The 12866-nt window shown below is 35.3% G+C and overlaps 1 protein-coding gene across 2 annotated transcripts in view; it reads right to left on the reverse strand.

Moving 5' to 3' along the window:
• The window catches only part of LOC144569107 (receptor-like serine/threonine-protein kinase SD1-8), a 23572-nt gene extending 12380 nt beyond the window's left edge, over nucleotides 1-11192 (reverse strand). Inside the window, exons 1-8 of one of the 2 annotated variants that reach the window (XM_078319300.1) lie at nucleotides 9856-11192; nucleotides 8577-8705; nucleotides 8334-8485; nucleotides 7982-8192; nucleotides 7441-7678; nucleotides 7206-7338; nucleotides 6669-6984; nucleotides 6210-6429 (exon numbers count right to left, since the gene is read on the reverse strand). In XM_078319300.1, coding sequence (XP_078175426.1) covers nucleotides 6688-6984; nucleotides 7206-7338; nucleotides 7441-7678; nucleotides 7982-8192; nucleotides 8334-8485; nucleotides 8577-8705; nucleotides 9856-11107 — 2412 coding nt within the window. In that variant the 5' untranslated portion in view covers nucleotides 11108-11192 and the 3' untranslated portion in view covers nucleotides 6210-6429; nucleotides 6669-6687. Of the gene's footprint in view, nucleotides 1-6209; nucleotides 6430-6652; nucleotides 6985-7205; nucleotides 7339-7440; nucleotides 7679-7981; nucleotides 8193-8333; nucleotides 8486-8576; nucleotides 8706-9855 lie in introns of those variants that run through there. The other variant, XM_078319299.1, reaches the window with a different exon arrangement.
• Between the last annotated feature and the right edge of the window lie 1674 nt (nucleotides 11193-12866).

A 12866-nucleotide genomic window follows, 5' to 3' on the forward strand; every position in this document is an offset into this window, starting at 1 on the left:
AACTGTGGTAGCATCCTCCTTTTTAGGGATTAAACAGATGGAAGCAAGGTTAAATTTGGAAATATCTAAATTATTATTATAAAATGCTGTGAATATCCTAAGTAAATCATCTTTAAGAATATCCCAAAACGATTGATAAAACTGAAATGACATACCATCAGGCCCAGGAGCCTTAGAGGGATTACATACAAAAACAACCCGTTTAATTTCCTCTAAAGAAAAAGGTGCTTGTAAAAAAAGACATTGATCAGTAGTTAAATTTTCAGATGGAGCCCACAAATTGTCTTGTAAGGATAGTAATCTTGGAGTAGAGGACCCCATAAGGCTTTTATAAAACTCAGTAACATGACGTAAAATTATAGATTGATCAAAGCACATAGAACCATCAATTTCTAAACTATCGATAGTATTTTTCTTTTTCCTATTTGATGCCACAACATGGAAAAATTTAGTATTAAGATCCCCTTCTAAAAACCATTTTAATCTAGACCGTTGTTGCCAGTATTGTTCTTCTTCTAAATAGAGCGTATATAAATCATGTTGACAAGATTTCCAATCTTCAAGGTCGTTCTCAGTAAGACAATTATCTTCTAGTTGATTTTCAAAATAACCTAGTCTAGAAAGCAAAGTAGATTTGATTCTCTTCTTTTCACCTCTAACATTAGAGCTCCATCCTCTTAATTTTTGTCGTAAAGATTGCATTTTAAATTTCCAACTGTTACCTAGATCAGATGATAAAGGATTATTAAGCCAACACGAAGATACTAAGTCATAAAAACCCTCATGAGCAAGCCAGGATTTATCAAATTTAATAGACTTAGAGTGGGGAATAACAATTGCCTGAGTGTCTAAAATTAAAGGAATATGATCTGAGTAGGCCCTAGGTAGTGAAGTGAGTTTTGAAAGATTAAAGTGTGCGTTCCAAGAAGTGGAACAAAAACATCTATCTAAGAGTGCCTGTGAAGAAGAATTAAGGGATCGTGCCCATGTAAACTTTTTATCAGATAACGATAATTCCATTAAGTCATTGGTCCTAATAAAAGAATTAAATCGACTACTAATTACATGATTATAACTATTACCAGATCTTTCAGATCTCTGTCTAATCATATTAAAATTGCCTAAAATTAAGAAAGCGTCAATACCTAAAGAGCATAGATCATTCAATTCAAGAAGAAAAGCTCTTCGAGAAGCAGTGGTTAAAGGACCATAAATAGTTATAAAGCACCATTCAAAGTTATCAATCTTATTTCTAATATGTACCGTAATAGAATAATCCTTAACATAAGAAGAGATTAAAGTAAATAAAGAGTCATTGAATCCTAAAAGTAAACCTCCCGAAGCTCCCTCAGAAGGCTTAACTATCCAGTTATTGATTGTATTACTAAGAGTTCTCAAAGATCTATCATGAAATAATTCTTTCTTAGTTTCTTGTATACTTACAAAGTCTATATGATTATCACTAATTAAATCCCTAAGGTACCGTCTTTTAGTAGCTAGGCCTAAGCCTCTAGCACTCCAATTGAGGAACTTAACCATTAGAAATAGTAAGTGCCCCAATTTGATTAGACTCAGGAATATCATTGATTCCTAAGTCTTGAGAACCTGTAATGTCTGATGAAACAGAAGAAACAACAATCTGGCCAATAGGAGCACTCTCAGATAAAACTGACATAAATTTAGGTTTAGATAAAGAACGCAAAGCACGAATTATTTGTATACTATCATCTAAAGTGTCACCTAATTTAAAACCATTAATATCATACAACTTTAGTAAATCCAAGTCAGATAAAGAAGAGTAAGGGAATTGATCAATCAAAAATTGAGTACCTGTGGTAGCTTTGGCAGACTTGGATGAGGATGAAGAAGCTCCACTTCCAACTATAGCTTCTGTAGCACTAGCTAGATGGTTGAGTTTGACACGAGGACTGTTTCTAGGTTCTTCCATAGAGGGCACTGCAAGCTTCTTTCCTTTGCGCTTTCTCTCCTTGTCATTTTTGAGAGCCACCTCGCGAGGATCTTGAGGAATATGAGGCAATGGAGGTGGAGGAGGTAGCTCGTCTTGAGAAGCCCATGGATCACTTTGATTGGACTCACTATCAGGCAGTGAATTTAGCAAAGCGAATCTATTAGAATCCGCAGAAGGCATAGCTAGTGAGGGAGGCAAAGTGGCTCCAGAAGGTGGAATGGGAGGAGGTAAAGGAATAGTAGCAGGGTGGGGCATGGGGGGTAGGGGAGGAGGAGGAGGAGGAGGAAGTGGAGGGGGGGACTGGAGTAAGCGGAGGGGGTGGAGGAGGGGCTGGAATAGAAGGTGCACTGGGGGGGGGGGGGGGGTAAAGGGTGAGGTTGAGAAATAATAACGAGGCACACCATCTGGGCCTTTGAAATAAAGCTTGCGACAAGAAGGAATGTCCGATTGATCATAAACCCCAATTTTCAGCCTCAAATACTTCATATTTTCACCAGCTTGCGTCAAAGGGTCAATTTTGATAATAAATCCCCCAATCTCACTTATTAACCGTTGAAACTCAGACCCATGTGACAGAGATGAAGGAAGACCATAGATCTTAATCAAGCAAGTAAAGGGTTCCCAACCACCATCGTACTTAACTGGATCAAAAGCCTCCAAAAGAAAGACTATATCCCCAAGAAGGATTCTGCCCTCAGCAATAGCCAGCTGCCTCCAAGTCGGATCAGGTGGATGTAAGAAGAAACAATCTTCACTCAAAGAAATAGTTTTCCACTGAAAATCCTTCACAGGAAATAGAGAAGATAAGGAAGAAACAATGAAAGTAGCACCTTTGTGATAAGAATCTTTGATGACTACTCCTCAGCTTAAAATTTCAGCATGTTCCCGGATTGATTGAGTGCAGGAAAAGCGCATAACAGGTAAGGAGTTGCCTTGTGTTTTCATTGCTGGTGTGAGAGGAGGGCGAGAAGAGGAAGGAAGCATTGTAATTGCCCGGCAGGTGTGTGAACGATGACCTAGACGGTTGCAAGCAAAACACACAATAGCGTTGTGACAAGATTTAGCTAAATGGCCAGAATCACCACATCGAAAACACACTAATGTACCTTTTTTAGTTAGAGAATGAAGGAATTGAAATTTGGAATGAAGACGATCAGCCCCTGTCGAAACCCTAGGTTGATGGAGGTGTCGGAATGGAACTGATTTGGCGGTGGAGGACGAGAAGTTGTTTGCCACAGCCGGATCAAGAGAAGCAGTAGCAATAAAAGATCTAGAAGTGGCCATCGAATTTACCTTCGGATCTACAAGTAAACTTTCGGTTCTAGAGAGAGCTGTCCTCCAATGGTGAAAGGCGTCGGGTGAAGGAGAGGGAGGAAGGGCTGGTGGCGGCTCAGGAACAGGGGCGGAGGGGAGGTGGCCTGAGATGGGTCGGCCACTAGGTTGAGGCAGAAGAAGAAGTGCCGAAGAAGAAGGCGCAGCAAGGCGGAGGGGGGCATCAGTCGGGCCAGAGAAGAACGGGTCCAAGGCGCCTCCCGTGAGATGTATTTTTCCAGAGGGTGAGACGATTGCCTGTAGCAGAGGTATTTGTGTAGACGGCGTGCAGCGGGTTGAGGACGCCAGTAGACGGGCTTGCTCCAAGAACTGCAACATGGAAGACTTCATAGTTGCCAAGACAGAGGATATAGACTCCATAGAAGGGCTGGAGAATTCGGCTGAGGCCCAAGAATCAAATTCTTGAAAATCCGGTAGAGGCCCAAGAAGGTTTGATGTGCTAATTCTTCCTTTTCCTAGGGGGGTATCTGCTTATTACCTTGGGAGCCTTGTCAGAAGCTTCTCTCCACTAGCAGCACCTGAACGGAGGCGTTGAGGTTTTGAGGTCTGGACTAGATCTTGAATTTCAGATGATCTGCGTTGTCCGAGACTTATAAATTCAGTGAAAAATTTATTCGTATGAATTTATTTGTCAAAAATGTGTTAGGTTGATGAACAAAAAATTTATTATTTTGTAGTACAATTTAAAAAATATTTTATTTAATTATTTTTTAGATTGCATATTTTGTTGATTTAGAAAGTTATGCCATTTAAAAAAAATTGATTTTATAATTGATAAAGTTATAAGTTTTCGTAAATGAAAAAAAATAATTGCTTATTTTATATCTCTTAAAAAGTGATTAAAAATAATAAAAATAATGAAAAATTAGATCTCATACTCAATTAAAATTAAACCACCTAGAGAAGTGGTTTAGTTTATGCCAATTTAGTCCGGCCTAAAGATCAGCTTATTCCGTCTTAGTTCGGCTCAATTAAATCATGTTTGGTGAAATAAGTGAGGCCTAAAGCCCTTATTCCACTGTTTAGTCCACAACCAAACATGACCTGAGAAGGAAACATTCTTTGTATTTCACTGAATTGTATTATACAAGCTTTACATCTCTGATATTTATATAGTATTACAAGCATTCTCTAATCTTGGTTACATACTCTAATATAATCATATCTAACATACTCTAATATAATCATATCTAACTACCAGCAGCTGTAACTAACTATTTCGTCCCTCCATTTGTTACTGTCTTCTGAATTGTTTACATCCATTGGATTCCTATTAGCCCCGCTCAAGTGCATCGCGGTGTACGGATGGTGTGCTTGAAATGTCAAAGCCGATATCTGAATGTCATTGTTCTTTCGATTTGAATTGTCAAGTTGTATGTTTGGATCTCCTTGAAGGTAGAAAAAGGTAGTTAGAGAATGAGCTCTTTTAATTTGACTCAAGAATGCTTTCATGTACATAAGAGACTCGTTTGAGTGCTTTTTGTAAAATAAAAACAAAAAGAAAGAAAAGAAAATTGAAAAATTTATGGCTTTGTAACAAGTACATGGTTTCACGCTGTTTAATCATTAACGGTGATCAAACCGATACAAATACACTGAACGGATGCATGTTTGCGGATGAAAACGATTAATCGATCGTTTATGCCAGTTTATTCCCGTTTATTTCAATGTAGTCCAACAAAATATTTATTTGCACATTTTTTTTTTTTTCTGTAATAGTGTGTAATAATAAGTTTTATAAATCATGTCTTGTAGTTTTATTTGTGTTTGGACATATATCTAATAATTTTAATATAAGTTTTTTCTTCTTACTTACTTTGAAATTGATTAATTCTTCTATTATTTATATACCATATATTTTTCTTAGTTACTGATGTATTTTTTTTTAAATTAGTACAACATGTTTATTTATGAAACTAAGTTGTTATCATAAACTAAATTTAATGATTTTATGTTGGAAAGTAAAAAACTTAATTCTTAAATTTATCTTTTCATTAAATAAATGTGTTACCTACACATGTAAAGTGCTTATGCGTTAAGAAAAAATAAGTGTAATGTCATGTTATAATAATAGAACTAGGTTAAATTGAGTTTATTTGATAAGTGTAATGAATTAAGTAAATTATGATACATGTACAAAAAATTTAATAAAGACGTTAAATTGTTCGCATAATTCTGATTAATCAGCCGCATATCGATTAATCAGCCTATTTTTTCCATTATTTTAAAAAAATCAAGTGGGGGGGGGGGGGGGGGGTTGTGCGCTGCATGAGAGAAGGTGAGAGGCCTGAGATGTCCTGACTGATTTGGGGCACAGAGAATGTGCGGCGCGGCGACTACTGGAGCAAGATCGCTATGTATCGCTCGTTCTCTAGTTGCTGCGTGAAGAGAGATAGGAATAGATCTAAGAATAGAGAGAGGAGTACGATATGTAGGAATAGTGTACTAAGCTGTTTTATTCTGAGTATAGAAAAGAATAGAAGGGAAGAGAAAGGTTTATTTTTTAGAATAATGGATCTTTTATAAGCTAGAAAATGATGAAAATTAGTGTAATTCCAGCGCTATCTAGAGCTCTGATACCATATTAACTGAGCTGATAGAGAAAAAAATATTATTTATATTTCTCTTAATTGTACTCTATAAGCTTTATATCTCTGATATTTATAGAATATTACAAGCATTCTCTAATATGGGATACATACTCTAACATAATCATAACTAACTAACTACCAGCAACTGTAACTAACTATCAACTCCAACTATTTCATCCCTTCGTTTGTTATTGTCTTATTGTTTATGTCTATTGGATTTCTAATTAACGGCCACTTAGCCATGTTAATGTATAACATGTATAGATAGCACATATAGAGACATTGTAAAGTAAAACAGAAAATATTAATAGAAGCAATAAAATATTTTTTCTACAAATTCCATTATATCTCAAAATTCAACATTTACCTAATTGCTTTTGTTGGATGATGTTCAAAGGACGAGCAACGTTTGCCTAGATCCCTTTATGATATCATTGGAAAAAAAAAAAATAGAACAAACTAGATGAAGAGAAATTCTATACAGGGGAAAAAGGAGAAAATAACAAAAAATATCTTTGGTTAGCAATCTTCGGTTCTCTTCTATACAGGAAAAAAAAGGGAGAAAATAACAACAAATCTTTGATTAGCAATCTACGGTCCAATACAAGCGTCCGGATCATCTAAAGTAACCCAATTTGTTAGTTTAGATCCGGACTGTCTGATTCGAATCTGAGAAATTCGGTCCGAAGTAGAGCGCACTCTTCAATCTGACGAACAGATTCGAATCTAACGGTCCATCTAAACTAAAAAATTGGGTTACTCTAGGAGATTCAAACTCCCAATACAATGGATCTATTAACGGCCTTCAAGGTCTGTAACAGTGATCTCATATGAACTGCTTGTTTCCCACAATTGGGCCTCGACGGAACGGATTCTTGTACAAATAACGGGCTTCTTGGGCCGGGGCAATGCTGCAATTTCACTCGACAACATGAACAAGACTGAACCCATAAGAGGCCTATCATCGGGACATTCCTGGACACAGAGCAGGCCCACCTGTATGCACCGTAAAAGATCTGGTACTGGGCAGGGCCCACTAACAGTTGGGTCCAGAAGTTTTAGAGGATTGCCTTTTTCCCATAGTCGCCAAGCCTGAGACAAACGTTGACAAATAGAAGCATTATAAATACAAAAATAGTACTGGTTGATGACAAAAACAGTATCTTTACTAATAGCGAATCAGACATTTTTCTGGTCATTGGTAGTATCATTTGGTACCGAGCAGGTAACTAACTACAGAGGAGAGTAAAAACTTCCATCAGAATTTAAGATAACACCACGGAAATTAAAATTAACACTACTGATAAACTTACATCTGCTAGCAGAATCATGTTCCCGTTATTTCTTTTGCCACTAAGTATCTCCAGCAAAAGAACTCCAAAGCTGTACACATCAGCCTTGACCGATATCATGCCAGTCATTGCATACTCAGGGGACATGTAACCACTGCATTAATTATTATGATATATAGTCATTTATAAAGTTGGACAGAGACAATGAAATAGTAAATCCAAGTTTCTTTTGTGAGAATTAGAGAAAAAAATGTACTGTGTTCCGACTACTGTCTGTGTAGACATTTCAATCTGATCGCCACTGAATAACCTAGCAGTACCAAAATCGGATATCTTTGGAACCATCTCTTGGTCTAATAGTATATTCGCAGCTTTCAGGTCCCTGTGAATTATATTGAATCTTGAATCCTGATGTAGGTACAGAACTCCTCGAGCAATTCCGTGAATAATGCCTAATCTCATTCCCCAGTCCAAGAAGGGACGTCTATTTTCATCTGTTACAGAAATATTGGAGAATCAATATTTTACTCTGATTCAAGATTCTCAAATTATTTACCAAAAATGTTTTGTTAATGTATCCTTCATTAGGATTGGTATGCCTTAATTCAAGAGGTCTTGCTTTAAATTAAGCAATTTTTCCAGGTAAATTAAATATTGAGCTTGACCAAATAAATTATTATATATGTTGGACCTAACACATTATGGATATAACCAAATTAAGATATATATTTCTCGGTTTTCCAACAGTATAATCAGGATGCAGACAAGAAATTGGAAACAAAAACATTTGTACTCACCAAAAATAAAGAAGTCTAAGCTTTTGTTGCTCATGTATTCATAAACAAGCATCCTCTCATCGGCATGGATACAACATCCATGTAGGCGAACGAGGTTACGGTGCTGAAGTTTGGCAATCAGTAAGACCTCATTCATGAACTCATGTAGTCCTTGTGATGATTGCAGTGAGAGCCTCTTTACAGCTATTTCTTGTCCATTTGTCAATTGACCCTTATAATTACCAAAATTCATACATTTGAACAACTACATTTGGCTATTCGCCTACTATTTCCATTAAAAAAAGGAATAACTGTATCTGTTTAATTTTTTTTTTTTTTTGAAAAAATAATAATTTGTCAAAAAAGTTTTTACCTTGTAAACGCTTCCAAAGCCACCTTCTCCAATTTTGTTAATAATGGAAAAATTATTTGTAGACTGCGTGACTGTTTCCATGTCAAAAAGAGGCAGTTCGGCGTCTTTAAAGCTTTTGCTCTCACTGAAGTTATAACTGGTACTACTGATGACTACAGAAGGTAAAAACTTAGGCTAATTGACTATTCAATCTTTCTTCTCCATGATCTAAGATTGATAATGACTTGTTTGGAAGTAATTTACCTTTACGTTTATCTGTTGGCTTCTTCTTCCAAATGTAAACACCAAGTGTGAACAGAGTAGCAGCAAATGCTGCAACCACTACTGAAATTATGATAGCTAGGCGAGTCTTGCTGTTTTTGGTTGCTGCATCTGTTTGCACAATTAATATATCTTAGAACTTCAATTCGAATTAGTTGATCGTGTTTTAAGTCTTTACCTAATGGATGACCAATATGATATTGTTTAGTAAATAATAAATAATTGTGTTTGCAAATAGTTAAAGTGAGAAACAAATGCTTTTGTGTTGAAGGATATATCAATGCCTTCATTTCTGTGCAATTTAAAGAAAACTAGCTAGCAATTGCTGAATGGACAATATGACTTTATGGCTGATACTAGACATAAGCACTTCATGCTAGTGAAGTTAAATAAAATATATCATTTCAAAATATGGAATTAAAACTTTGCAATTAAGGCAATTTCTACAATTGATTACCAAGTGGTGATGTAATCATAGAAGTTAGTCTTCAAGACCAAATATATAATAACCAACAAAGAAGTTCACACACATTTGTTTGCTACTTAAAAGTTCAATGATTTGCTGATCTGTTTGAAAACACAGAAAAAATAGTATGTCATCTATTCTTGTCCTTTAGTGGAAGACAAATGATTTGCTGATCTGCAAAAAAATGGATATCTTAGACCTAATTAACAACCACCCTTTCAGATCGGTGTTGCCCACAAATAACATAAACTTGGCATTACAATTTTTAAGATTTTGGATCACTAATAAGGCTAGCAATATCAATTACGGCTTTCTAGCTTTCTGTAGTCTTTTTCTTCTTTTACCACATGATTTATTTTCAGAAGTACTAAACAATTAAATTTACCAGAATAAACTGTTTGGTACACTTGGTAGTCCCTACCAAGTATCTAAAAGAAAAAAAAGAAGAAAAAAACTGTTTGTTAAGCTGAAACTTTCCACTTTTCTTTTAAAAATATAGAAGAATTACCCTATGCAAATGTGATTATGCGAAGTAATTCTTCTAGTCAAAGAGAAGAAAATTAGGCTTTCGAAATAAATTAATAATTCACAGTCAATTTGATTTTTTCAGTCTACATCAACAAAATTAAGAAAAACGGAAATAATTTGAGTGATTGTACCTAGCTTTGACTAAAAGAAGAGAAATACAGCCGGAACCTTTTGTTGAAAAAATTACAAAAACGACATTCTAAAAATTGTAACAAAGAAAGGATTATCTGAATTTAAAAGCTTGAAGAGCAAAGAAGAAAATCATACCTAAATCAGACAAAGCCACTTTAATGTACAAATCCTGACCAGCATCCATAAACCTTGTATCGATCAACTCATTTACCCACATAATGCAACCACTACCTCCATTTCTTATATCTGTTGCCGAATAAGCTACACAGGAACAATTTGCCAAGCACTTCTCTCTGCATTTATCAAGGTCAATAGTAACATCGACAATAGCACTATGTGTCTCGGGTAACTTGACACCTTTAACCAAATTAAATCCATCACCCCGATTTGCACAGTCTAATTTAGTCTTTCTCACACACCCTTGGCTTGTATCTCTCATATACCACCCACTGGGTGACCTTGGTTCAAACCCATTGAAGCAGCTACAAACCATTGCATCATTTGCATTACACACACCAAACACACCGCATTTTAAGTAGTCGTCGCATGGATCTCTTGGAGCATGCCAGAATATGCTCCAGGAACTTGTGTTCTGGTACCACACCAGGCGCTGCATAGTTCCTGATTCATTCAACATGACCCGAGATAGAAAAGATCCGGGTTTGTTAGAGTATCCATAAGATATCTCATCTGGACTATTGTTAAAACTGAAAGTAAACATGTTTTGATAAGTAGTCATCTCCGGTACACCACTAAATCTTAGCCCATTCCATGGCCCGGTCCGGTACAACATTTTTGGGGTACGATCCCACATACCAAGTTCAGGAGAACCATGTGTGTCCATATAATAGTGGTATTCTCCAATTGCTGGGTCGTCTGATGTACGCCAGGAGTATAGTGACCACTCGTGACCGGTTTTTAAATTCTTACCGAGTCTCATACCAGGTAAAAAGGTGTTTGTGGGCCAATCAAAGCTTTGCCATAAAACATCATTTGTATCCCTTAACACTAGATTTCCTGAGTCAAGAAGTTGTACAGATGTGGGGTTAGTTGTATGAGTGGAGTTAGAAGACCACATAACACTGCCGTTGGAATTATCTACAAGTATTAAATTTCCGTTTTCAGAGATTGAAAGAGATCCAGAGGTGTTTTTCAGAGGGGAATCACGGTTAGCAACCCATACAATTGCTTCTGGTGATACTTTAAACCAAATACCGAGAAAATGCTTGGTCGAATCACCGTTTGAGAAGAAACCAAGAACGAAGGTACCACCGTCCGACTCGAGCTTCCCTTCATTTGTTATGTTTTCATGTTGTTTAAATAAATCAACAGCCTCGCTCGAGCATAAAAGAAGGTGAAAAAGAGAGAAAAAGAGAAATTTCCTCATAAGTGATACCAAATTTGGTGGAGAGTCGTTTGGAAGATTTGCAAAGAGGTATGACCGTATGAGTAGAGTTGGTACATAGCTAGTGTTTTATTTATTAAGCTCAGGTTTAGGCAGGGCCCAGTTGACAATGACAATGGTAGACTTTCATTGAGCTTCTAACTATCAGCCAATTCAATGATCTCTCATGGACACATAGATATATATTTTTATTCGAATGCATTCATGATAATTTAATTATTTGTCGTCTTCAAGTAGTACCTCTCATGACTCAATTTATTTCCATAATATTGTTCGATATTCCTTGGTTTCTAGTCCTCTGGTTGAAATTCAGCCATTCAAATTAGCTGGGAAATTTCCTCGAAAATCCAAACAGGTATGAGGTAAGGACATTATCGTGTTATACTTGCAGATCAAGCAATTGAGGTCCCTCTCTCTTCATTCTTCTTTGACCCTTCAAATTGGTTGACTGACCGTAAATATTTTAATATTGAAGAACTAAGATATTCTAGATAAATGAGTTGTTCTGCTATAATTTATCCGGCAGTTAAGAATTATTGAGCATTAATTCGGCAGTTGATATAGCTAGCCCAGTTGATATGGTTATATGTAATGTATGAAACAACTAATGTGCCTTCGGAGCGCCTACTAGTATCACTACATGTCTATATAGTCGGTTCAGTTATGGTCATGTTTGATTGAGCTCTAAACTATCAAAACCTAGAATAGTAAGATTGGTATAAGTCTTAACTCTGAATTTAGACTAACAATATAGTCCTCCTGTGAATTTACAGCTTGTCAGTGACTATTCAATATTTCTTCCATTTCTAGTGACTATTCAATGTTTTTACCATTTCTCGCTTCTTTAGCCGTTGATATTATTTCTTTTCTTTCTTTCCGTGGAAACTATTTTCCTCTACATTTCCTTTTGCCTCTAGAAGCTTTTATTTTTCTAAAACAGAAGTGCTTAATATTATCTTTAATTTTTGTATATTCCTTTTCTTTGTTGTACTTTAGTTTACTTTATGTAAAATATTATAACTAATTAAGTATAGGCAAATTGGAAAAAAAACGTAGACATAAGTATGATTTAGAAACTAAATCAGCCGGATATCGTAATGTTTAATTATAATTAGGTTGAATTAATTTTGGGATTACAATAAAGGCAGTACATGTGTTATGAATCAATTGCTAGTACAATTAGGTTTAATCCATTCAATTAAACTAACTTATTAGCAGTACGTAATGAATGACATATGTCGACTTAATTAGTGCAAATTGAAGATATCATAATAGTAGTTATATTATACATCTTGTATATGTTAGAGAGAAAACAAATATTCAATTGCTATAATTGAAAACATATAATAGCATAAAAAAAAATTAGTATGGTTTTTTTAGCATTTTGATAATGGTAAAAATGTTAACACGGTTTATTAGTATAAATCCTTAATTACTTCAAATTATTGACACTGATCTTGAATAGAAAAAAAATATATTTACTTAAAATGAAATCGTTAAATGAAAAATAATATTCCTTAAATGATATAAAAAATATAAAAAAATAAAAACATGGCCAATCAATTATCAATAAATTTAAAATTTTCTTAAATGACATTAAAAAAATAGAAATAAATCATGACCAATCTGAAAATCGAGTATCCGACAATCAAATAAGTGTGGCGAGTACGTGCCTAAATAAAATTAGTTTTTTACACATAAAAAAATAGAAAAATGCATAAAATTAAAAGGTAAACTATTT

Source organism: Carex rostrata, chromosome 18, assembly GCF_964058835.1.
Source record: "Carex rostrata chromosome 18, lpCarRost1.2, whole genome shotgun sequence".
Taxonomy (NCBI): domain Eukaryota; kingdom Viridiplantae; phylum Streptophyta; class Magnoliopsida; order Poales; family Cyperaceae; genus Carex; species Carex rostrata.